The sequence below is a fragment of the Chelmon rostratus genome, chromosome 16 (assembly GCF_017976325.1).
Source record: "Chelmon rostratus isolate fCheRos1 chromosome 16, fCheRos1.pri, whole genome shotgun sequence".
Classification (NCBI taxonomy): domain Eukaryota; kingdom Metazoa; phylum Chordata; class Actinopteri; order Chaetodontiformes; family Chaetodontidae; genus Chelmon; species Chelmon rostratus.
The window spans coordinates 14865583-14893090 of NC_055673.1; the positions used below are offsets into that span (position 1 = coordinate 14865583).

At 41.4% G+C, this 27508-nt stretch overlaps 1 protein-coding gene across 3 annotated transcripts; it reads left to right on the top strand.

Annotated features, from left to right (window-relative positions):
- The first annotated feature begins 1498 nt into the window (after positions 1–1498).
- Positions 1499–26651, top strand: snx13 (sorting nexin 13). Of its 3 annotated transcripts, none has more exons than XM_041955180.1 (25): positions 1499–1739; positions 13450–13562; positions 13698–13800; positions 13997–14086; positions 15861–15982; positions 16175–16293; positions 16571–16675; positions 16798–16886; positions 17223–17306; positions 17411–17549; positions 17692–17780; positions 18018–18117; positions 18761–18954; positions 19193–19297; positions 19525–19695; positions 20338–20407; positions 21059–21237; positions 21363–21470; positions 21575–21685; positions 21884–22045; positions 22344–22415; positions 22527–22672; positions 23189–23257; positions 23342–23454; positions 24071–26651. In XM_041955180.1, the coding sequence occupies exons 1-25, from the start codon at positions 1728–1730 to the stop codon at positions 24304–24306; spliced, it is 2901 nt and encodes a 966-aa protein (XP_041811114.1). In that variant the 5' UTR covers positions 1499–1727; the 3' UTR covers positions 24307–26651. The 3 variants fall into 3 exon arrangements, with proteins under 3 accessions (XP_041811114.1, XP_041811113.1, XP_041811115.1); XM_041955179.1 differs by lacking the exon at positions 1499–1739 and adding an exon at positions 2216–3540; XM_041955181.1 differs by lacking the exon at positions 1499–1739 and adding an exon at positions 3358–3540 and having other exon boundaries at positions 21095–21237.
- Positions 26652–27508: the final 857 nt, after the last annotated feature.

The following is a 27508-nucleotide window of genomic DNA, read 5'->3' on the forward strand; positions in this document are numbered from 1 at the left end:
AATGAAGATATGTACCAATAACGCACATTTCCTTCATCATTAAATTAGCCTTCACATTCCCCCTCCTGACCTGTGAACTATGACACAGAGGTCCTCCTCCTCCAGGCCAAACCACCATGGACAGCATGCCTCAGGCCACTCACTAGCTTACTAAGCAGGGCAAAATACTGTGTTAGATGTAGAAAAACACAGACAAATTAACTCTGAGTTGACATATGGCCATTCAATAAATGCAAACAGGCCGATATTATGTCTTACCATCTGATATGTGTAACATGAAATTGCACCAAAAGCAGCCAAAAAGCCATCAAAAAGCAATTAAATACATCAAAATGACATCTTAGTGTTTACCAAGACAGTTAAAGTGTTCTCTTAAAATGACCTAATGCTGTGTTAGATGAGGGATCTGCACACAGCCTCTTTGGCCAAGGTCTTTCTCATTAAGGGTGATGGAGCAGGGAAGACATACACAGGAACTCCTCCTGTCTGGCCGTAGCTCACACTTGTGGAGAGCACAGTCCCACAAAGAGAGAAGAAAATATGCTATCATATGCATGACTCATCATAGTCTCAATCAGGAGACGCCGCTAATTGAAAAGTCAGTACAAACCATAACAATCCCGAGCCATACACAGACTAGGCAGCTGCTGAGGAGACCACGAGACCACATAGGAGAACCCCCACCATTAGGAAAAGATCTATTAATGGCCAGTGTGGACAGGAGGAACAATTACAGCAAGCAAAAACTGCTTCACTGTACATACGGGTACCTGACCGGTGCTTTAAGACAGACTTGAAAAATTGGACCTGTGGACCTGTTGTGACCTAACCTGTGATGGGTGGCTGTAAAAGACATAGCATTCTTCTCATTGATGAGTACTGAAGCAGTACGAAGCACTATGGATCTGAACCACAGGAGAATAAATGCCTATATAAATAAACCACTCCTGATCTGCAACATACTGTAATCCTCCTCTCGGCTTCCCACTTTGCAATTTGTTGCCAGACTTTTGGCATAGGTATGTTTTATTCTATAGCAGACCTCAAATCCCCCTCAGTATGTCATGCGTAATCATTGTTGTGCCTTTTTTGCTCTCCTTTGAATGGTTTCCTGGATGTTTTTCAACCTCTTTATCTGAGACATTCCACTAATACTTCTTTTGAGACCATCTGCTCAGTCGAATAGGAGTATTTGATGGATTGATAGTGACCTCTCGTGGTAAAGATGCAACACTGCAGGCCAGACTCTGTGATTGAGTGACTTCTATGCAGTCTCTAAAAGCACCTAAAAGCTTTCTTTGGAAACGTTTTTGAGAAAGTGCATTTCAGAGGTTTGAACATAGAATAAAATCATTTGTCTTTTCTGTGGTCACTATGATTTTTGTTTTTAAGCCAGGCACGTGGTGCAATGATGATCACACCTGCAAAACAGGTTGATTAACATGCCACTGTTATCTTATTTCCTGCATTTGAGCAACCACTTAACCTGAACTTTGGTGTTTTCACTGAACTGAAGAAAACACCAATAAGCTTGTCACATATTTTGCTCATAACAGGTTCGTTACTTATAAAGCATGAGAACTAGGTTTACTGTTGTGCCTTGCCTGTGTGTTTCTGTGAGTGTGTGACAGACTGAGAAAGAAGAAGAAAGACAGAGGGAAATAGAGACGCAAGAAACACGAGAAGGCAGGAGAGGTCCCTTCTGTGTGCACCTGGGTGTTAGAAGAATGGGCAGCCTGGTGAGTGCACTCAGCTCTTCTGCACATAGAGGAGCCAGAGACTTTATTTTGCTCCATCCTTGCCTGCTGTGTGACGCAGCCTGGGCTCTGTCCACCTGGAGACAGGTTTAATGACCCTGAACAACACCGAGAACTTTTGTGGCTAACAACCATTTTATGTCACTCTGGGACTCTTTGTATCTGCCTCTTTGTTTCCGTCCTCATCTCCTTGCCTCCCTCCCCCTCTCTTCACCAGGAAGCTCAGTTTAATGATGATGCCACTGGGACAATTAATTATGTATTATCACAGAGTTTGCAGGTAGCCTCTGGTCAACCATGTGATCAGACTGCCCTCTGGTCTTTCTTGCACAGCCTTCTAATGATGCACATTATTTGACGTAAGTGTCTTGTCAGGAAGATAACCAATATGTTCAATTTGGCAATGACTAGCATTTAAAGATAGATTTTTTTTTGCCTACATCTTTCACCGTAAACCTGAGTAAGAGATGAAATTGTGAAATATTATTATTGTTTTTGGCTCAGTCCCTCATGATTGTAACTAAATGTATGGCCCTTTTTATTGAGCACAGAACACACAGCAATACAGAAAACAGAAGAATAATGCATACGATGAGTGATGAAAAAAATTGTGTTGCATCACACGTCTGTGCCATAAATTGCAAAAAATAAAATAAAACACCAATTTAAAACATAAGAAATGAATGGATAAATAACAAGAAATATTTTGTGCAGGGTTTACTAAATACAGGGTTTATATACTAAAGTAATCATGATATTTAAAAATTATGTTCTTTTTGTGTTTAATAAAAAACAAAACAAAAAATCAATATGATCAAAGATGAAGTGGTTTCAATAATTCTAAAATATTTTACAGTTATTCTTTAAAAAGATTAGTCTATCTTTCGCTTGAGCAAAGTTCATAAATATCAGACGAGTCAGGAAATTTCGCTGTTGCAGTTTTAGAAGAATCTCATGGTGAACTTCTTTAACTTTCATGAGAATTAAGTATTTGTAGGTAATCAGTCAAACATTCTTTCAACCAATGCAGAAAAGACCTTAAAGAGAGTTTTCCTGAAAGGCTGAGTTTATTTTGAGAATGAATGACCCATTTTATTAGAATCAGGTTTATTATATAAGAGGGTTTTCACATACAAGGAATTTGCCTTAATATCTGTGTACTAAACATGGGCTTGCAGGAAATAAAAAAAAATAAAAAGTCTAAAAAAAAGTAATGAAACATAAAAAGGAAAATAAAAAAGCAATAAAATCTTTAAAAAAAATACATCGAATGAATGAAAATGAAAAGTGCCACACAGTGATTGAAACGAAGAGGATGTATATGTGTTTGCAAAACACTGACTAATTAATGTGCAAATATTCACATTTTATGACATATAGAATATGTGCAATGTGAAGGGATAGTAATCAACTGCTCAGTAACTTTTTTCACTGTGGTAAACCTGAGTAAAATCATATCATATCATCATCATCATCATATCATAAATCGATAAAATACTCCTGTATTTGGGTCAGTCAATCGTGATTAACGCTGCATTTGTGTCTGTCAATCAGTCACGGGTGTGTTTCTGCGTCATCGCTTTCCAGCCAATCGCGTGGCGACGTCCAGAAACGGGGCACCAAGGCATAAACCTTTCAAACATGGCGACGCTCCGAAGAGAGTACGGAGATTGGAAATACGACCGTTTTTAACCGAGAAAATAACCTCCTCCTCGCATGTTACAATGTGTTGGGGTTAGCCAGAGCCACCGCACGCACAGCCTTTTGGACGATGTTTGCAGAGGTAAGTTAACGCCGGTGAAATAGACGCGTATGTCTTTACAGTAGTTTGTTTTCCAGTGATAGACATGGCTAGTTAGCCTGTAGCAGCTAGCGCCCTAGCGTTAGCCCCACAGGTAAACACTCAGCCTGACAGGGAGAGGACGGGGCGCCGCCGCTGTGTTTCCAGAAAAGCTGTCTGCTATAAGTGGCAGTCAGCCCTGGATTACACAGTTAACGCTAAGTTAATACGATGAGCCTGCGATATCCGCACTGTCAACACCGTGCAGGAATTAGCTCGACACAGGCAATGTCGGTAGTATGCGTTTAGATTATGAGTAACGTCCCCCGACAACGAATTTCCACATCACAACAAATACAGGTGAGCTGGGCGTTAGCTGTCTGAACGACTAGTGGGACTAAAAAAAAATAAATAAAAAATACCATCCTGGTAGTAGCAAGGTTGATTACAGTGAAGGAGTAACGTTACTGCTCACCAAACTGTTTTCTCTATTGTCAACGTTAGCTAACATGTTGATAACAAGCATATTAGAGCAGTGACAGCTAATTCTGCGTCGTGGCATTTCCTTCTCATTTTACTTTTAATTCAGAGTAACGTTATACACATGTATAAACAGCTGTCCGAAGGAGATGTTTCCAGTGGCTTTCAGTAGACAGACTGTCAGTCTGAATAGCTTCCTTCTCTTGTCAGACACAAACTACTTGGCTAACACAGGCTTCTCTTAAAATATTAAAAGGGTGTTTTGAGTCCATTGTTGCTCGTCAGTTGTTATAAAGACGACGCTTCAGCTGTGTGATCCGTCAGCCTGACAAGCCGTTTTGCAGTGTGACATGTGATGACATTGTGGTTCTGCTATAAGTCTCACGTGATGCACTTTCTCAATGCACGCGGGTTAACTGATAGATGGACTACTGACCATGACATCTGCTGACAAGCAAGCTGGCCACACTGTCCACCTCACCTGAGCGGCAGGTGACCTTACCACATCTAGGCCCCTCTCCAGCAGTTTAAGTACAGGTTTAGCCTCAGTAATGAGGCTTTAGCCGGCACTGCACTGTTCTGCATGTCTGACAGCCAGCACTGATTTCTATGTAACCTGCAATCATGTGCTAAACAACAGATTTGTAGCTTTTTTTTTTTTTTTTGCAAAGTGTCATTCCTTTTAAACCTCTAGTCTGAAGTAAATTATGGGCTTGTTTTGGAGCATAGTGTGATGAGTTTTGGCTTTGTAGTGGCATCTGTATTGTGGTGTCCAGATGTGAGGTCAGAGATGCCACAGCTGCTGTAGCAACTTACTTGCAGTTTTGATAACACCAATTGTCATCATCATCATTGACGGTCTTATGTAGGAGGCTGTTGCCTGTCTGCTAATAAGCCACTGGACGACCCTCTGACTGCTTCACCTTCCGTGTTTTGTCCCAGACTTTCAGAAAAATTGTATTGATATTAGTAGTTAATATAATAGTATATAATAGTTATTTGCTGTTTGCTGTGATGTGTATTTTTAGGTCATTTGATTTTAAATGCATGCTTGCACAGTAAGTTGTAATGTAAATGTTGCTCTAGTGTTTTGTAGTTCTGTTGCACATTAGTTAGTACGATGAAGTTGTAGACATTGCCATGGGCTATTTCCTGTCTGACTGTGATTAACTTGTTTTAAGCAAATGGCCTGCCTACATAGGTTGATGAACATGCCTTTGCACACTGAGGTAGTTTGCTGTAAGGGGATGTAAGTGCATTGTGTGATAACACAAAGGTATATCAGTGCTTTTCACCCCTGGTTAAATCTCGTTAAGGTGTCTTAATCAAAGCTTGGTAGACATTAAGGCCAGCACACTGTCACAGCATGCCTGTTTGTGATCTAGAACACCTCTCTCTCCTTCCTTCAGTCAATAGAAGTGGTTGCCCTGCCAAATAGGCTGACATCTGTGTAATTAATTTTATCCAGATATATCCATAGTATGTCGAGGTCATGCTGAGACATGGAATGCGACTCACATTTGGCATCAGGATCAGACTTGTCACCAGTTACGACTGGATTTTTCTCTATTGTGTATTATGTATCAGTTTTGTCATTTGATTGTTAACTGCTGTCGCTGCTAAACTAAAAACAAAAACAAATTTGGGGCAGTACAGGTGATGCAGATGCCTACTATTGATTGATTGATTGATTGATTGATTTGTTGTTTTGATGATGGAGTGCTCTACACATCAGCCAAGAGCATCTGTGTTTTTCCACTCATTCATTCAGATTGCTTCTGTAATTTGTCACCCATACTGTATGTATTCACATATATCCATGACTTCAGAAAGTCTAGTACTTCCTTGCACCATCACATTTCTTCTTAGTTCTAGCTGTCAACCTGTGATCAGATCATCCAAGATGCATTACAGTGCAACATGTGAGCAGGGGCAAAGATAATAGATGGACTATTATCTTATTATCTCTATTATTTCAAGGTGTTGATCATAAACTGTCCTTTTGCTCTCTGATGTTTTTATCACCACTGAACGCCTACTGTAAATGGATGTTAGTGCTAAATACCTAATATGTACAACAAGTACATATACTCTCACATAGCCCACTTGTCACATTTTAACCGGTGCTTCAAATCTGTGGGAGGTGAAGTACTCTGCTGGTCAAACAGCAGCTTTTCTTTGATTATAGAAGAAGAGCAGTTTACCCAATTATATCATGCTATATTTTTTTCAAATGAGAAGTGCTTTGTTCATTATGAGCTTGTTGGCCTGTTGAAGAGTGGAATCATGTTGGCCTTGTCTGCTCTCCTGCCGTACTCCATGTAATGTCGAACTAGTTCAGTTGATGTTAGCTAAAAGGCTTGTTAGTAGGGAACTGCACAGCACAGGATTTGAATTAGCAAGCAGCTAAATTTGCCCACTGTATCTGCTCAACTGATTGCATTGTTTGTTTGTGTGGGCTCTCAGTGATTTGACAGTAAAAGGCTGACCACCTTCAGTTGACAGAAAAGGTTAGACATGCTGGTGGGATTTCAGCAAACCTGTGGATAAGACAACGTACTAAGGTGATTTCACATGATACTATCACTTTCTAGATGTAAACAGAAGCAAAGCAGATAGCCCTGCCAAAAAAAGTGAATTCCAGCATTGGACCCTGCTATCAGTATCATTTGATTGATAAGTCCCTTTCAAGGTACATACTCACAAGACAACGATTTCATTTCTACTGTATACTCTTCTCATTCCAGTGTCCAATGTGAAACGTTTTCTGGACTGGCCCACTTGGCCATTAGATCGGAGTTTTACTGGCCCCTTGTATGGTATATTTTCTCTGGGCTTTTTCTTCATTATTTAATAATTAATTCTAACATTTCAGCAAGTGTGGACCGATAACAGTAAGAGAAAAAATATAATGGCATTTGTTTGCAAGACATTGTTGAGTGGCCTGCAAATGCAACCCAGCGGACTAATTACAATTGCTCACTCACTCTATCTCTAGCTCTCACTCTCGCTCTCTCTCACACACACACACTCACACATAGTTAAAAGACATTTTAATCATTCCCTTACACTATAAGACATTCCGTAAATATTTAGATTTTATTTATTTATTTATTTTTTAGATTTTTATTTATTATTATTACATGATTTATTGTTCGTGTCAAACACACCCATCCAGGCACTAGGAAGTTGTCATCTGATGCCACTTACAGCCCATGAAAGTCACATCACTTGTTTAGACTGCTGTCTGTGTTGTTTGAACAAAACTGAACACTATGAAACAGGATTGTGCAAGAAACGACTGCCTACCACATACCCACAGCACTTGATATTAGTCAGCTACAGTAAAAATTGACATTAGCTAGCGTTGGTGTTAGCTCAGTACCAGTGACTGAGCAGGGAGTAGTTGAAACAGAAGAGTCTGTGCTGGGCAAAAACATGTTGGAACCCATGATAAGCAATATATGAGCAGTCTGTCTATTGTGCAGACCTAACATCAACAACACTGGAGGTGTTTTCTTGCTAGACAGTAAAGCACCACACATCAGCAGTGGGTATGGGGAGAAAGGATGAATTTAACAGCATGGTCATGTCAGTATTTTGAGATTTTTATAGTAGTACCAGACACTAAACTCTGAAGTTACTGTCACATCACTGTTAAGCTCAAAGCAGCTGGCTACATGGCTAGCTAACCAGCACCTGAGATGCCGTATCATATTAGGGATAGAATGTGTCTAAACATTATAATATATGACAAGACTTACGGTAGTTTTGAACTTTAATTTACCAACTTGCACTGCATAAACGTTTACTGACCATGGGCCATTGGGCCATCAGTTATGTCGGACTCTACATTCTAGACATTTAATCCTAAAGCTAATATGGCTGCTCTTTCTGTAAAAGTGGTCAGTGATCAGTCAGGCCCACTCACTTTCACTCCCTCTCAGACATTAACCATGGATCTCCCACAGGAGAGCTTTAATGGGCTGAGTTAACCTCTTGCCCAGTGACCACACTGATCAGGCCTTGCAGCTAAGCGCTTGCAGACTTGTGCATTGGTCACAGAAATAGCAATATCCACCCTTGAGCACGTCTTTTCACGTGTGTGTGTCTGGTACAGTGCACTATGTGTGTGTGCCAGTAAACATGGGAAATCTAAAAGACACTGATAAGAGGCTGGGTTTGCATGTCTGAATGCACCTGGAGTCAAGGGCATTCGGCACTGGAGCGGTCCTCTAAAACCTTGCTTTAAACATCAAGATAATGCACAGTTCAAGTTGCTACTAGTCATTGTAAGTTTGTGTTTGAGAGTGAAAAAGAGAAAATGAGAGATGAAAACAGCTAGAACATGAATCGATATATGGAGTGAAGTCAAGTGAAGTGAACAATGAATGTTTCTCTACTTAAACCATGGCCCTTATTGTAACACAACAAATTTTTATCACAAAGAATATTAGCACTGGAGCCGGGTGATCACTTGACCTAATCAAATACATTTCTTTATGTTTTTGAACAAGAGACACAACAGCATTTGTGCCCGTCTGCATGTGCTGACGTCTTGTTCAGAGACACATAGTATTGTTATGCTCATGTTTGTGTGTCTGAGTTGTGTAAGGAATTGCCTTGATGTTCAGATGTGTGCGTTCCTGATAGGCTTGGGTGTTAATCACTGGAACAGATGGTTCATGTTTAAAACCCTGTGTAAGCTGTAATGACTCAAGAGTGCCGGTTATCATCTGTCCTACAGAGCCAAGCCTCCACAGCCTCATCACACAGCCCGACTCCACATTTACTGCTGCTCACCGACACCATTGACGTCAGACTGGACTTACATTACCCATTTGAACTACATTCAAATACTTTCTCAGGGAATGATTGCCTCCAGTAGAATGGACTTTGGATTTCTTTTACGTTGGAAAATTGCCCTCACACCAAGAAAAGGCATATGTCCAAATAAGGAACAGTAACTTTTCCTGATGATACTCTTAATAAATATTGTTTGTAAACTACATTTGATTTTATTAAGCTGATACAAGAGTTTAGCACTAAAACTACTCAATTTGAGGGAAGCAGTGCATGCAGTTTGTTCTGGCAAGCACATCCACTACATTTTGAAGTATCCTAAATGTTTTTTAAAATAATTTAGCAAGGTCTGACTGATGTCTTTGCCGGTGGGCTCTTGGATTCTTCTCAAGGTCTGTGTTGTTCACTAGAGAGGTTCAATGAGCAGTTGCAGTTGCTCATTCAGGTTAACCCACAGTCATGAGACTTTATAATCACACAGTTATTGTGTGCGTGTGTGCATGCGTATGTGAGATAGTCGCCTGTTAGCATGTAGCTTAGGTCTGGTGGTAATATATGCGTCAGGGAATGAGTGAGCTGCTGAAAGCTGCTGAACATTGGAGCAACTGCCTTTTCTGTGATTACTGTGTGAGTAAAAGGCAAACAGAGTATATGTGTTTCTACAGGTCAAGCTGTTCATCAAGGTTTGCACGAAAGTCATTACCTAGCGTTTAATTTGTTTTTTTTGTCAATGGCGACAACGCTGTAGCTGATAATGGTGATATATTTGCCTTGTAAGTGTCAGAGTTCAGGACGCTGATAGTCAAAGTTTGTAGCAGGGTATAAATGGCTTTGTGAATAGCATTCCTTTGTATTTCTACCACTCCTAGCTCAACTGTAATAACAGTCCTCTTCTTTGGCCGGCTTTATTCTCCTCCCAAAGTCCTAACCCTACTATTAGTGACTTTGTCCCAGCCGGTTATGACTTGAGGAAGAGGGGGTAGTCTGGCCAGTTTGTACACATTCTGCAGCTGGGACGCCAGTGTGTTCACGTGCACTCAAGACGCTTGGTCGTAGTTAGCTTTGTACAATAACCTGATTTCTTCGACTCCATGAGCCTGTTTTTTTTAATATGCGTAAGGGATTTAGAGAAACTTGGTTAACACAGCTACATTTCTACTGAGAGACCTGATCTTAGCCATGTAGTGAATGCTATAGTTTGTTTGTTTTGTTTGTAGTGCTAAATATTGAATTCGTAATGCTGAAATTAACATAAATGAATAAAAAAAAGCAGGTTTCTATAAATGTGTGACCCCTCGTGTCAATCCAGATGATTCAGCAAAAAAGAAAAATTCTTCAGTCTGCAAGTTCTTACATAACTAATAAAATTAAAATACATGAGCCTTAGTTTAGAATATGGTAGGGGGTAGGGGAGAGAACCCATTACTCTAGGTTTACATGCAAAGAGTTTTTGGGTAATTGCAGAATTGTGAACCTGATTTCTCCCTTCCCATAACCAAGTTTACAAACTGAAGTGACTGTCTGTTGTGCGTCATATATTCCAAGCCCTACTCAGAGATGCTATTGTTCTATTACTGTAGCAACGCATACATTCAAAACCAGTTTTGCTGTCTTTCTCAGCCTACACTCTTGACAGGGCTTAGCCTGTCTCGTGGTAGATTGGTTTACAATGAGTAAATAAAGTCAGGGGTCCTCAGAGGGTCCTTGTTGACAGCCATCTGCATCGGGTTTTAATTTACCAGTGTGCTGTGTAATCAGCTGGCCCTCAGCTGGTGTGGTGACTGAGGATGTCACAAGCTGATCTGAACGATCTGAACTGGATCCAATCCAGTCATCTTTTAAATCGACTCATATCCGCTTTATGAAGCTACAGTAAGTCCAGTTTATTATAAAGTTCAGAACACTGTTGCATTTAATTTAGAGATGAAATACCTGCAACATGCTGTGCCTTGTTAAGCCCAACCCCTGCCATACTCTGAGCAGTTGGTGGGTCAACCACTAATCTCTTTGCTACTGATGCTTAGTGTGAGCAGCATTGGGAGTGGAAAAAAAAAACTTCATCAAGACATCATAGTCATGGGACATGCAATGGCTCTCTGGCAGGAGTTCAACACTGCCTCTAGATTTTCATGGAATGCATACAATTGATGTCAAACAGAACATGTACAGAGTTAAATAAAGTTGAAGTTTAAAAAAAAGTAAAATGCTGTTCCTAAACACTGTCCTGCATAGTAGGCTCATGCAGTAACCCACGTTCAGTGTTCCTTTCTCCTGAATTGTCTGAGGCATTTTCTAGTAATAGATAAAAATTCTGGATTTGCATGTTGATAGAGCCACAGGTTGCAGTTGGTCTGGTTCAGAAATGCCTGTTGTACTGACAATATTCATTGACAGAGGTAAGCTTAGCATTGATTCTCAATAGCCTCCCTGTGTGTCGTGGTCAATCTATACATTACTTGCTGGCTGGCCCATGTGTATGAATGTGACTCAGTTGGCAGCCATTCTAATGTGTGTGTTATCCAATTGTCCATATCACAGAGAGGACAATGTCTCTGTGTCCTAAAGAAGCTGTCCCTATCTGGGGCTTCATCACAGGGGCTGCTTATCTAAGGAACTGTAGTATGAATGTAGGGCAGCCGAAGATCATCACTGCTGTTCATCATGGTGACTCCATCTGATGGATCCACGGTCAGAGTGTGACCAAATACAGTGTGGGAGTTTTTCATGTTTAATCACCTCTGTGTAGATACCTGCACTTTGCACATTACCTCCTGACACTGGATATATTATATCACTTTTCTAAGGTTTGCATGGCCTGGTTTCATTAGTCCAGCTTGCACCTGTAATGGTGACACTGTCTCTTAATGACGTCAAAGCTAGTTTGGCATTTCTGTCCTGCAATTTCTTGTTACTCATCAGCCAAGGCATACACAGATACATGTGACACACATACCCAGTGCAGGCAGATCCATGTACTGTTTACACAAAAAGAGCCCTACACATCTTATACTTTGTAGAATGCGGATGAATGTCCACAAAGTTGAGTATTGGGCAGGTGGGTGAAGTATTAAGTATGGAAACCATCCTTTATCTAGAGGTCTCATGTAATGAGCGGTTAAAAGTCACATTTCAGTTTTATGGTGTTTTATAACTGCAATAATTGAATCTGTTGCATTGCCGTTGTAGTATGGGACTGAAAAAGCCTACTAGAGTAACTTATGTGGAAAACTAGGACACAGCGTTGCTAGCTGGAAACGAAAGCTTGGTTTCCTGCACTGACAATAACAGGAAAGCCATAGGATGCGACTCGAGTATGCATGCACGATCGCACGCACGCACGCACACACACACACACACACACACACACACACACACACACACACACACACACACAGTCTATGCACAATACTCTCTAACTATACAACACACTACTGTGTGTGTCTTTTTAAATAATCTTTTCCTGTGCCGACATCTAAAGTGTAGAATAGCATTTTTTGCTCCGTGAATGATGTCATTGTTAAGTGCAATTGTTTAATCATGTGATTTAGTGTGTATCGGAGCGCTGCTGATTTGTTGTTATTCTTCCTTCACAGTGGAGTGAGCAGTCAGGTTCAAACAGCTTTATGTTGGGTATTGATGATGGTCTCAACATGAAAGTAGATATTTTTGGCATCTAGTCTTACTCTGCATCTGTCATTCGGTCTGTCAGACCACATTTACACCTAGTATTAAAATACAACATTTATCCAGATGAGGAAAAACTTGTGTTAATGTGAGGTGTAAATGCGTCGTGACAGGAAATGTGATCAGATTTGCCTGACCACATCTGGAGGTAGTCTGACTGGCATTTTGTTCAGATCTTAGGTAGGTGTAAATGCAGTCTGTACAGCATGCTGGCATCTGCACACAGCACAACATTTGTTTTTAGGCAACATAAACTATAGGTTGTTGTTCAAATTTAGAGAGTGAACAAGCGAGAAGGCTGAAAGGAACACAGCCCTCATTACTGATTATACTGTACGTCTTTTCTGTGCCATGAAAGCATCGAAAGATGTGTTATTTGACAGAACTGTGAAAAATGAAAGCAACACAGGTGGAAAATTAATGATATACAGTAAGAAATAACCGTGGGCAGAGGTGTGTGTTGCACTCATCTGTGCAGCTGATTTACTGTTAAAAGGAAATATAATTGATCTAATCCCAGATAGGGATGGGTGATATGGCAAAAATCTTTTGTCACTATAGAGGTCATTTTATATCACAGTAATGGTATATATCACTGTATAGCAATTATTATGTAAATTAAACTAAGAAATTGTTTAAAATAACCTTACCATACTTCAACACTTGATTAATTTCTTATGATCTGACCTCCGTGAGGATAATAAGAACTCATTAAAAATACGTACGTAAGTGTAAAGACAGAGGCTTGTTTATTATCCGGATACATATCCCATTTTAATACCAGGTGTAAATGGAGTGTCAGTGATAGACGATGTATGTGTCTTGATCTGGAATTATAGAGGGAGTTTTTCTTCTGACCAGCTTTAATGATCTTCAGAGTGTTTAAAGCATAAGATGAAGTGCATGCAGTATTTAAGTTGTGTTTTGTGTTTGTGTGTTTTTCAGGCCAGTCTGTCCATCTGGGGATGGGGGGGTCTTGGAGTCGTGCTGTTCCTCGTCACCTTTGGACCCTTTGCCATATTCTACCTGGCTTTTTATATCTTCTGCTTCATTGGAGGGTGAGCAGGAAGAGATCTTAACCATTCATCGTGTCTGAAGATAAGCACGCTGTCTCACATTACCCACAGCAGTCTGTGCAGGAGCCTGATTGATCAGTTTTTAGCTGTTTTCTCATTTTCACTTCTGTTTTCCAGGGGCTTTGCGGTAACTCTGCTCTATGGGAAAATCAACTCAGAGAAACACCTGGAAAAGTGCGAGCACTCTTACTTGCCACCCACACAAATTGGTATACTGAAGGTAAAAGCACCCTTACACACACACACACACATTTTCACACCTACTCAAACAAATAAATGAGTTGTTTGAGAAGTTGCTTTGTTGATGAAGTGATCTTGCCAGTTACCATGCAGATCATTAAAGTTGTCACTGATTTGATTTGATCTGACATTTCACTACCACTCTCATCTCTCTTCTTTCTTTTTGTCTCCTTCAGACATTGGATGAGATGAGGCTGGAGATGAAGCCTATAAAGATTGACAGGAGACTGACTGGCTCCAGTTTCATAGATGAACCACTACAACAGGTGCGTGCATGTCTGTGTGTGACTTCCTGTGCCAAAGCTTCACCAGTGAGTATTTTTTGGCCCTTGTATGGCATCATCAGCTCCACAAATTTGTCATTTACACAGTTTATTTAGAAATCTTTTAGGTAGTTTATTAGGAGAAGCGTTAGTTTGACCTTATGATGGTTTTGGAGGCAGCAGTTTGTGGTGCTGTTGAACTGTATTTACTATAAGAAGTGCAAACTACAATTACAAGGGCTAATGTTATGAGCTGTATAGGATTGACTGTGAAAGAACGTCTGTCTGTTGGTGTTGAAGTTCCCACTGTACCCGTCACTCAGCAATGAGGTGGCGTAGCAGAGTGGCTGGTCATAGGCATTCGACAGGTGATAATGGGACAACTCAGGAGAGGAGATAACAGGATTATGACTGGGTGATAGATACTGACAGTCCAGACTTTTTGGACCCAGGCCTGCTTAAGTCACTGTCTGACCCATCAGCCGGCCCAGGTCAGCAACTTAACAGCCTCAAGACACAAAGTAGTCATCATGACCCCCTAAAGCCTAAAGTGTCTCACAGTCACAGGAAGTTGGTTCCTTGTGTTTTGTGTCATTGGATTAGCCTAGAGCAGGATGTCTGTCAGCCAATAAATGCTAGACGTTGTCTGTCATTTTTCCATCGAATGAAAATATAATCAACTAAAAAAATATTCCAAGTACTAAATTAAGTAGTTGCACAACATCTTAGATACGATCTCTGTAAGTGTCATTACATTTGATCTTCTTTCAAAGAAATATGTTTTCATTTGTATTAATAGTTCATAAACTGCTTTTAATGGGCATTTGTTATTTATTATAGTTAAATACTACATCTACAAAACAATATTTAAATGGAGTAAATATGATGTGCATATTTAAGCTTCTAAAATCTTTTCTGACATACTGCCCAGAAGAAACCATGTCTTACTTTTCTGTCCTAACAGAAAGTGGAAGTGAAAGTTTCTGTGCCGTTAAACTCTTACACCAACAGTGTCTCATCAACACTTTAGTCATCATGTGGCTCGAGTAAAAGGAAAAGACTCTTTCAGCGCTGACATGTAGTATTTTCACTCCCTGGCTGTTAGTCTGCCTTTAACTGACTCAGAATGTTTTCCATCTTAACACATTCGTAATTCAATCCTCTAAATGATGGTTCGGCTGTCTGTCAGCATTCCACACAGGGAAGATGAGCTCAGCGGCTGTTGTCTGCTGCTCACAGGTTGTCTTTCCTCCCCATCCTGTGGTTGCAACACTTACAACAGAAAACGAGCTTTTAGCATGTTGTCCCCAATAGAGCAGTGTGGCTGGCAGAGTTAAGTGCAGACACAGCAGTTTGTGATGGTCAGATGACACTAACTGCTCCACTGTGGTGCCTCTGTTCTCCCTTCCTCGCTGGGAATGCACACTAATCATTTCAGCAGCATGTGAACCTTGAGATCTTGCACGGCTAAACGTGACATCATGTAAACCTGCGTCATGCTCTCTGAAAGACATTGATTTTTCTGGCACATTCACCTCGACTCTTTTCTCATATGCACTCACATTAAAAAGCCTCTCATGATTAAATCCTCCCTCCCTCTATGTTTCAAAGAAGATTTATTTACCCAGCTCGCACTCAAATCTTGTGCAGTATTTAATAAACGCGCTGCTCAGTCCCTCTTGTTTACTTTCCACCCCCCTCAGTCCAGCTCATTGGGGTTGTCTTTACTGATTTTCTGTTCTGTTCTTTCCTCCTCCATTTTTTTTTGTCTGTGCAGGTGATCCAGTTTGCTCTGAGAGACTACATCCAGTACTGGTACTACACTCTGAGCGAGGATGAGTCCTTCTTACTGGAGATCAGACAGACGCTGCAGAATGCCCTCGTCCAGTTCTCTACAAGGTAAAAGACATTTTACGCATTTTCCGTCTTGATGTTGAATGCGCTCTTGTACAAATGTATTCAATCTTCTTCATTTTTTGTTTGTGTGTGTGTGTGTGTGTGTGTGTGTGTGTGTGTGTGTGTGTGTGTGTGTGTGTGTGTGTGTGTGTGTGTGTGTGTGTGTTTGTGTGTGTGTGTGTTTTATGTGCCAAGGTCCAAAGAGGTGGACTGGCAGCCTTACTTCACCACTCGCCTGGTGGACGACTTTGCCACCCATTTACGTGTCTTTAGAAAAGCCCAGGATCGCCTCGCCGACAGAGAGGACAAGCAACGTAAGCCGACACATTCATACACACTTGCTTCTTCATTCACAGTAGTCATTAATATGTTTGGCATGTCTCCTCAGTTGATTCATCTTGTCCTGAACAATGACTGTAATCATGTAGTTCTGAGTTTAATCAGAGTTTGGTGGTCCGTTTCAGGGCTGCACAATAAGATATGATTACAATTGTGTCGCAGACAAATTCTTCCAGAAAGTAAAGAGTCAGATGATGAGAATTTTGAGATTAGTGATGATGATTATAATGAAGAAGAGTGATATCTGAACAGGGGACATAACAGAGGAGCTGCTGGACTCCTTCTTTGAGGCTGAGGTGGAGATGGAGAGGAAGATTTGTCGAGACGTTGTGTGCACTTCACACAAGGATGAAGAAGGTAAACGCAGCTCTGCAACATGTGTGGCCTCACGGTTCACACTGTCATGAAGAACCCTTCCCACAAATGTGTTAAATTTTGATTCTGCAACTAGCGAAAGCTAAACATGCCGTGTGTGTCAGGTTTTCTTCGGGACTTGTGTGAGCTGCTTCTGTATCTGTTACTACCTCCTGGAGATTTCCACAACAAGAACATGAGATACTTCCTAAGGGTGAGTGCACGTACGATAAACACTCTCACTTACAGTGTGTCAGACGATCACAGCACACGTGACTTCACTGGTCTCAGAAGCAAATGTGAGGCGCAAAATCACATATTCAGTCACACAATATGTCATGCAACCTGTGTTGAGCCACCAGCCAAATGCTGCTGCCACTCTGGCTGCCGGCCAGCCATGAGTATTATTTTCCAACAACACAATGCTTCTGAATGGACTAGACTGCACTACCAGACCATGTCATGGTGTGTTTGTGGTGTAAGTTGATATGAGTTGACCTAAAAATGCTCTTTGATTGTTTTTTTTTTTTTTGGTTTGGTTTTTATAAAGGAGGTGCTGGCACGTGGTGTGCTGCTTCCTCTGATCAACCAGCTGAGCGACCCAGACTACATCAACCAGTTTGTCATCTGGATGGTGAGAGCTGCCACTCATCCATACCTCGTGTGTATAAAAACTATGCAAGAAAGCAAATCAAATCAGGCATAAACATTGTGCATGTGTGAATGTATTTTGTATAGATCCGGGACTCCAGCTGCAACTATGAAGCCTTCATGAACATCCTGAAGCTGACAGACAAGCCTGCTGAGCTGGAGGCTGTTAAGGACAAGGTGCTGGAGGAGCTGCAGTACCTGCGCTCCCTGGACACGGCTGGAGATGGTGGGCGCTCACTTTTTCCTCATAGATCTACAGACACATGCACACAAAACAAATTTGTCTTGAGACTAGGAAAGCACAAAGCGCATACGTTCAGTTTTGCTTTCCTCTCCTCCCTTGATATCTTTGTCTCTCTGTCCTATAGACATCAATGTGATCAAGAACCAGATTAACAGTCTTCTGTTTGTGAAGAAGGTGTGTGAGACCAGGATCCAGAGACTACAGTCTGGCAAGGTGAGAAATACAGCACAACCTTTGTAGTGCTTACACTGGAGGATCCAATAAAAACATACATTACAATTTGCTAGTGCACTGGTAAAATGTTTGCAAGTATCAGCTTCAGTTGCTCAAGGTCAGTTTATTAGTTAAATTCAGTTTTATCTTGTGGAGTCAGCTAGTTTAACAATGCAGTTTTATTTGCTTATCCTTTTGTATCCTGCTTATCCTTTTTTCTTATCCTGTGTTATGTAGGAGGTGGATGCCTTGAAGCTGGCAGCCAACTTTGGCAAGCTGTGCGTTATCCCACTGGATCACATCCTCATCCACAACATAGCCCTGCAGTTCTTCATGGGTAATTCCAGAAACCCGTCATCGCATATACCACGGATACCAAACGTCACTGTAGTCGTCCCAGTCGTCCTGATCATTTCTGTTAATCATCTTTATAATTCATAATTTATTCCATTTCTCTGGAATTTAAAACCCCAACCTGTCTCATTAGGCACACTCCTGTTCTTTCATGACCTCATCAGAGATTTTAAAAGGTCGTTCCACGTTACAGATCAGATTACCATCGAGAGCGTGTGTGTGTGTCTGTATGTGCAAAGCAGGAGTCAAACCAAGTTGCGTCAGATCTGATGTGGAAAATGAGCTAACATCCTGAACACTATGGCTGGTTCTGTCTTTATAGCGTATGTGATGCTTGAAATGTTAAACAATTTTCTTTTAAATTAATATGTTTGGATCTCCAAAACTCCATAAATGTAGCCAGCCAAAGTTTAAAAAGTGGAAGGCTAGAATCTAGTTAACTGAGAATACAGCAGTAGCTGGATCTTTTGCTACAATATCACCAGACACCACAAAAAGCCAAAAATACATTGCTACATTTTTTATTGCTTTACATTTTCACTGGTCCACTGCCTGTGTATGTTTGAGTAACCAAAGTGCCATAGCAGACAGACACCATTTGGAGCCCTTCTTGTGTGTCTGTCCAGACTTTATGCAGGCAGCGGGGGCCCAGGCAGAGCTGTTCTTCTGGCTCACGGTGGAGGGCTACAGGGTGACCGCACAGCAGCAGCTGGAGGCCATGCAGGGCTGGCAGAAAGATGGCAAGAAACAGCCCAGCGCCACCAAGGGGCTGCTGAAGGCCGCTGCGCTGGGCGTCTATGAACAATACCTCTCTGACAAGGTAGGAGGCGTGTGAACATCATGAGTGTTTCAAGGCAAAAGTCAGTTCAGCCATGAAGGAGATTAACACTAAATGAAAATGTTTTGGTCTGTCAGAAGATCTGGTCATACTGATTTCCTGCAATGTTTTGGTAAATGACAAATATGCTTAAAATCACTGCATTCTTTAGCCTGTGTCATGTAATATTTAAAAAAAAGTATTCGATGATGTCTATCTGCTCTTTTTTCCTACCCAACAGGCGTCCCCCAGGGTGCAGGTGGACGAGGCGTCCGTAACAAAACTAGGGGAGAAGCTACAGAAAGACGACCCCACGCCAGAAATATTTGATGAAATCCAGAGAAAGGTACGTTTTTATATGTAAATGATGGAATTTTCCAAACCGTGACAGCACACAGAAATTTTATTTCACTTAGTTGCATAGCTTTTACTATCTGTGTTTGCACAGACACGATTTTTTCTGCTTTATACTATACAGTACTCTCACATTGTTGGGTTTTTTTCTATATTTATGTGCTGCCTTGCCTCTGTTTTCCTCTGTTGACAAATTGTTTTACACGTTTTTTACCTCAGGTTTATGACATGATGCTACGTGATGAGCGCTTCTACCCCTCCTTCAAGCAGAGTCCTCTCTACGTGCGCATGCTGGCCGAGCTGGACATGTTGAAAGAGCCGAGCTACCGGGGATCTGATGACGGCGACGGAGAATCCTTCAACGGCTCCCCCACAGGAAGCATTAACCTAGTAAGTTTTCTTCGCCAAGATGGCGTCGCACGAGTGGCAGCCCAATACAGCATTTGTCAAATTACGCTTTTCTGACAAATGATGCTCATATCCATACTTTTGTGCAGTATTTCATATTTCCTTTTACATTTTGTGCAATATTACATAGCATTTACTGTTTTGTATATTTTATTCTTCTGTGCAATAGTAGTAACACTATTTATTGTTATTTTTAATCGGAAGGCAGCTAACGTTTTTTTTTCATAGCTACTGAGGCAATACACACTTTTTACATATATTTTTTCTTCTACATATTTTATTTTGCTTTTATATAGTCAATTCAATTTTGCTTAATATGTACATATATATAGTCTACTCTTTATTTTGTTTTTTATTTTTTCGAATGTTCTCCACCTCTGCTGTTCTTTTTTTTCCTTCCTTTTTGCCTTCAATGCTGCTGTAATGCCCAAATTTCCTCAACTGGGGATAAATAAAGTTGTATCTTATCTTATCGTCACTTCCTGTTGCAGAGCTCAGAGAAATGCTGATGCAGAGGCACATCTCACACTGTTTTTGTTGCAGTCATCCACAATGAAGCAGCACTGCACTGTTATTGTTGGCAAACTGCGTAGCTCAATGATGAATTTGTTTTTGTGATTTCAGTCTTTGGACGACTTGTCCAACTCCTGCCATGATGAATCTATGCACCTACATGCCTTCATCTCAGACACAGGTACACACACACACACATACATACACACACACAGAGTCTCAAATACACTGCTTTTGGCTGTGTGTTTTCTTTGACTCACTCTGGCACTTTTTTACTTGATGTATATTTTCACAGCTGTCAACCTTGGATGACGGGTTGTGAAAAAAACTGAATTTAAGGGTTTCTGTTATATGATCCTGGCAAGTTGTGTATGCATGTCAGGTTTAAAAACACTTGACCTTCACTTGGTGTGGGATTTGGGTGTGCTCACATTGAGAGTGTGTGAATTTGTCGGGTATATTGGGTATCTGTCAGCCCCTATTTTTCCCTCCCTGCATGTTTTTTCTTTCAACATTTGACCTTCTTCATTCATCATTTCTGCTGTGTCACTTCATACTGTTCCAGTATTCTTTATTTCTTTCATTCCATCACCTTTACTGGTTTTCTGTTCTTCCTTTTTCCTTCCTCCCACCCTCCCTCTCCCTTCCTGTCATTCTGTCTCCCTTTTATCACGCTCCCACACCCTCTGCCCTGCATTCAACCTTTTGCTTGCTCTTCCTCCTCCTCACACTTTGAACCCGCACATACTTTTCTTTCTTTTTCCCTTTTTCTGCTTTCATCCCATCCCTCGTCCTCCATTCCCATTTTGGATGTATTTCCGGGGCGGGGTAGCTGACGCTTGTCTCCCCGGCTTCTGGGGTGCTGCAGGGGTTTGCAATGACCACGGTAAGACCTACGCGCTCTACGCCATCACTGTGTTCAGACGCAACCAAGACGGCAGCGAGGACTGCTGGAAGACATATCGCCGCTACTCGGACTTCCACGACTTCCATATGAGGATCACTGAACAGGTGTGTGTGAGCTATAATGTCTGCGTACCAGCTCTTCAGAAGTCAACATTAGAGTTAATACATGGAGCAATAACTTGTGAACTTGGTCGTCTCATCCTGTCCGTTGTGAATTGATTCTGCTTTAGTTTGAGAACCTGGCGTCGATCCTCAAGCTGCCAGGGAAGAAGACCTTCAACAACATGGACAGAGACTTCTTGGAGAAGAGAAAAAAAGACCTCAATGCTTATCTACAGGTAACAGTTTTACATGTTAGTGTTGACTAGTCCAATTCTGAATGTCTTTATTGCCTTGCATCATTTTGCGGAGTGTATTAGTAACTTTTGTGTGTGTGTTCCAGTTGCTGCTGAACCCAGAGATGGTGAAGGCCTGTCCAACTCTGATTCCTTATGTCTATGACTTCCTAGAGAACAAGGCCTACAGCAAGGGCAAAGGAGAGTTTGCACGCAAGGTCACTACATTTCTTCAGTATCATTTATTTACTACCAAATAACTGTAAATGTGTCATGTATATAGTTAAGATTGTAGTATGTTTGCACTCATGAATGCACACTCTTAATGACAGAGATATGCTGTACTTTATAGATGACTCATTTGTTGACTGGTTTTATGAAATACATTTTCTCCGTTTGTTTTATCCGCCCATCAGATAGACACATTTGTAAATCCTCTGAGGAGCTCCATGAGAAACGTGTCCAACGCAGTGAAGGCCCTGCCAGACAGTCTGGCTGAGGGCATGACCAAGGTGTCTGATAACATGGGCCGCATGTCAGAAAGACTGGGCCAGGACATTAAACAGTCCATACTCAAGGTAACACCATCACATAGAGCAAGTACAATGCATCCTAATAAAGGAAAGCAAAACAGTCTAGTTTGATTTTTTTTGTAGTGTAAAAGTGTTTTTTTCTGTTTGCTAGTATCATGGTCTGTTAGCTTTGAATCTACACACTGGGCTGTAGTTATGATAAATGGACTCCTGTCTTTACAAATTGTGCCCCTGCAGCCTCTCTATAACTGTAAATAACCCACAATCCTCTTTTCCTCACTGTTCCGACAAGTGAGTTCATCCAACATCTGACTATCCAGCATCCTCTCCTTTTTTTCTCCAGGTGCCTCCACTCCTCCCCAAGACCGACATCGACCCTGAACACTGTCGAGTGTCTGCTCAGCTCGATGACAACGTGAGTCAGCGGGCATGTTGTGTGATTGGTGTTTCATTTGTTTTATTTCCTTGTGATTTTCTTTCTTTATTTCGGTGAAATGGACATTCATGTGTTTATTTGTGTGTCCAGGTGGACGATAACATCCCGCTGAGGGTAATGCTGCTGCTGATGGACGAGGTGTTTGACCTTAAGGAGAAAAACCAGTGGCTGCGCAGGAACATTAAGAACCTGCTGCAGCAGCTCATCAGGGCCACATATGGAGACACCATCAACAGGTAAGAGAGTAGACTGAACACAGTTCCCAGATCCGGGGGAAATATAGGCACATATACAGCTGGCTTGTTAGAAAATTTAATTTATGTACATACCCTACTAATAAATGACCAGATGGGTTGCTGCACCCACCAAATCATGTCTAAAAATGATCCCAAAGTCAATCACACGTTATGTTACAGGTGATAATATCTCAAAGGGGTTTAACATAACTGACTGGGATCTCTGTCCTGCTCCAGTTAAGCAGTTTTGGTGATGTGAAAAGAAATGACTGAGCTTGTTAAAACCAAAATACAGTGTTTCAGACAAACACGGTGCACAGTCACTATCTTCATTGCAGAACTGCTTTCACCTGAGCAAACAGGATTAACATTCACAGATCACAGCATGTGTGCACAAACTTAAACTGAATACAAGTTCATGTGTTCAGAGCTCCGGAAAATCAGTCACAGGTCAAAACAAAGAGCAGTGAATCCACACAGAGCACAGCCTGAAACATCTTTCCCTCGTCTCTGTAGGAAAATTGTGGATCACGTGGACTACTTGACCTCACCAGAGCAGGTTGCAGACTACGTCAAGAAGTTCAGGTAACCCCTCCCCTTTTCTTTCAAATGACTCTGATTGGTCAGGAGAACTGTGGGAGAACCCTCATTCACTCTGTCTCCGTACAGGGATTCCTATTGGCCCAACGGTATTCTGGCTGAGACGCCGCCCCGTCGAGACAAGAGCATCCGCATGAGAACACGTGTAGCCGCCAAGACCAGCCTGCTGGGCATCATGCCAGGTACAAACAAACGCACACACACACACATACTCTTAATCTAGGTATCACCCAGCCCTGTTTGGTACTGCTTCATCCACTTACTTCTCATCCTTGAAGCCTTCTCTCTTGAACAACTGTAACATCCAATCCGATCAAGCATAAATCTCACCTTTGCTTGGTTTGTCCAGGTTTGTTTTTGACTGTGGAATGGGTTTATTGCCCCTCGTGGCGTATTATGAGTCACCCTTTACGACTTGTTGCACCTTAATGAGGTGAAGAAGACGGCACATTTGAAAATCTAGACCAGCGACACAGCAGAAAATGTACGCTTTGTCTTAAAAGTGTTTAGAAGAGTTTATTTTTCTCAGTTTTACAACACAGGGACTTAAAGGATAAAGACTGTCTGGCTTGAAGAAAGCTTGTCATATAAGTGCTGAGCTACATTGTCTTCTGTATTCTAGCAACTGTCTTTTGCACCTTACATTTTGTTTAAGATATGGTGGCATGTTCACTCTCTTTGAGTTTCATGTCTCTCTGTTTAACTAAACAGTTCCATGCTTCATTCTTGCCCTAATACCATGCCAAAGAGACAGGTTATGCACCCCCTGACCTCTCCATATTTCTCTCCCTACCCCAGATGAGCTGAAGCACATCATCGGAGCGGACACCACGAGAAAGGGCATACTACGTGTTTTCGACATGTTTCAGTACCAACCCATGAACCGTCGGCTAGTCTACGTGTTCCTGGAGGGCTTCTTGGAGACCATGTTCCCCCAGTACAAATTCCCTGAGCTCTTTGTCAAGCTGCACTCCCGCTCGCCGCGCATCCACAGATACAACCAGAAACTCAAATCCTCCTCGCTCAAGAGGTGACAGGAGAGGACAGACTGCAGCGGGACATGGGCTGACTAGACACAGACTGTAGAGCTGAGAGTGAGAGTGGGGGGCTTGAAGTGAATGCTGAGGTATATCTGTGTGTGTGTGTGTGTGTGTGTGTGTGTTAGAGAGAAAGATTCCTGCCCTTCCACTCCCCTCACACTCTTTCCAGTGAAAACACTCCAATTATCCAGCCGATCATTTCTGTGGAGACAGAACTGAAGGATGAACAACACACACTCTGCCCTCCTCTCACTCTGTGACACACACACACATGCGCCAACACAAATCCTGTCATTTGCACCAAGAATGAACATGGTAGTCTTTCAGTTTTAATATTATCCTCCTCCTTGTTGGACTTTTTACTTGTGTTTAGCTTTATCCTGGGCCAGTCAATGCTGCTTTCTCGTGGTCCAGAGAGCAGACCACAAATACTGTATTGTTTTTAAACTGCAGGAGTAGATAGCATAGACCCACACCTTGCCTTACCTTCCCGCTTCTGTCGTCTGGCTGGCACAGTGTACCATCTCAGTGACCTGGCCCCTCAGCTGTAGTCAGACTTCACCCTCGTGCTGTAGACATTTAATCCTCAAAAGCTGCACACTTGCTAACATGCGAACAATATTTTGTTTTCATAGCAACCAAATACGTCAATAGCACTGGGTTCAAAAGGCGCTGTTTTTAAATGTGACTGAACAAACATGGGTCAAAAAGGATTATTTAGATTTTTATAGTTCACATTTTTTCTAGGCTCAACGCTTTTTTCTCCAAAGTGTTACATCATCCATACCACCCATGGCCACATCCCCTTTAATGCTACTGTCATGACCTGTGACGACCAAAGCTCATGCTGTTCAGTACGTGTGTGTGCACCGGTTTGATGTTGGGATACTCTGAACATTGCTGTGCTTCATGTTGTCAGTCGTGTGAAGAAGGAGATTGCGAAGCTGCGTGGACACACTGAAGCGTGTTACAGCTGTGGGAGGCTCAGCTCTGGTTGTCCAAGCGCGCCATCAAAGAATGTACTCTCTGGTCTAGTCTGTATTTGGCTTGTGTAGAATTTTGTGAGTGTGTATGTGTGCGTGTGTGTGTTAGCACGAAGATGCAACCCTCTCCAGTCAGAAACTGTGCCAGTGTGAGCTAGTGAACCAGCCTTAAAACTATATACAGTATATACTGACCAAGAGACGCACGCTAGAGGTAGCTCTCCTTCGCACGATTGAACGTAACAAGGAAATCAAGATAGACATATGGAGATATATCCCTAATCACTTTTATTCAGAGAAAATGTCTTTAATTTTGTGCAATATTTTTTTTCTTTTAATGCATGTGCATTTTGAATCATTGTATACTGAAAAAAAGTAATTCATATTGTTTTAATAGTAGAACATGAAAGAAGTTTCCCCACAGATTTCTTCTTATCCCAACAACTTAACATTCCGTTGTTGTAAAAGTACAATGTTAATTTTACAGACTTGTTTTATAAGTCTGAGTTTTTTTGTTTTGTTTCTGGTGTGTGGGGGACATTTTCCACTTACCCCTGGCCCACTCGTACAGAATCTGTTTTGGGTGTGGACAGGGCAGTGGTAGGGGGGTTTTCTGTGTCACAGCCTGATGATTAGCTCATTGGGCTATAGCTAGGTCAGAGGCGGCCACAAACAACTGCTTCTTTTTAACTCATAAAGTGGCGTTTTATGCATTTGAGCCTGTTCTGTTGAGTGTGAACAGACCTTTGATGTTAGGAACTGACAGGAGAGCCATGTCCTGGTACCAATGGAATCACTGCTAATGAGCACTTAACGTAGCACCTGTGGGGGGGGGGGCTCTCCCATTTCCTGGATGGAGTCCCATTCTGCTGCAGTCATTGGATGGAACTCCCTCGTCTGCTTTGATTCGCTTGCACTGAGCAGCCGTGGTGGTCTCTGGCTGAGCAGGCGGACATGAACTGAAGCCTCTCTTACTGGGAGGCGAATATTTTGTCCCCACAGTGGAGGAGGAGGTGTCACCTTTAACTTTCTGCACACCTCTCTGTACAGGAAGGCTTGTTTTTTGTTTGTTTTTTTTAACCCCAGTATTTATGATAATCTATGATAATGAAAATTGTGCATATCTGTGTACAGTATGTGTTAATAGTGTGCCTAAATGTACTGTCAACTCTATTTTCATATTTTTCTTTAACCTAAAAAAAATCAATCAGAATGTCATGATCATTTTACGCGACTGAAAATGACTTTAGGGTGTTTTTTTTTTTTTTTTTTGCATCATGCTTATCAAACTCTTCCTTGTGAGCAGTTGTGCTCAGATCAGTATAACACTAATAAAAGGTAACTCAGACTAACTGACCCACGCTGTGTATGCTGTCTTCAGTGTGTTTGCTTGCTGCATTTGGTGTTTGTAAGGAGTTGCAGGACACAATGAAAACACTACTGATGGGGCTAAAGTTAAACCAGCAGCTAAAAATGCAGTCAGCTCTAAATTCAGGGTGCTGACATCAGGCAACATGTGTAGAAGTGTAGCCTTGTCCTACTGCACTGTCCAAAAATTAGTTAATTGTATAGGCCTATTAAAGGAGCTATGACTCCTAGTTTTTATCATTAGCATAGATGTTCTAAGTGCAGAGCCAAAACAGTAGAAAAAAATGTACTAGTACTAAAGTACTAATTAAACCCATAAAATAGTCCTGTGCTTATATTTTCATTTGAGTTTTGTTATTTTATCTTGTAAGAACAAGTGACAACTATCTTTTGTACTAATGACTGATCTCTTTTTGTGGAACAACAGCAAAGCCAACCCCAGTCAGTTTGAAACCCAGGCAGAAACTGACAAATGGGTTTAATGTATGTATTCTAATGGGTGATGGGCTCATCGTGCTGCTTATTTAATACACCACTTTTGAAACATCACATATCAACTATAAAACAACACTGGGATGAAGAGACTAGGTTAAATCTTACTTATATTTTTAAAGCTTATGTGGTGGTCAACAACTCGGTGGGAATGTCCTGTTTTTGACAGCTTTATGTTGCTAAAAATTATTATATAAAAACTAAATAATAGCTTTTATATAATAATTTTGCTCTTGTCAAATACCCGGTCCTGATGATACCTGAAGCAAGCTTCTGATCATTAAAGTTATGAATGAAATAAAAAACGTAAAAAATTGTAAAATGTTGTTATGCATAACATTTTAAGGATGACT

What these genes read in the sequence shown, in the direction of transcription:
- snx13 (XM_041955180.1), top strand. An exon ending in CACAAATTGGTATACTGAAG is followed by an intron (nt 13,801 to 13,996) that starts GTAAAAGCACCC and finishes TGTCTCCTTCAG; the next exon opens with ACATTGGATGAGATGAGGCT. An exon ending in TTAAACAGTCCATACTCAAG is followed by an intron (nt 22,046 to 22,343) that starts GTAACACCATCA and finishes TTTTTTCTCCAG; the next exon opens with GTGCCTCCACTCCTCCCCAA.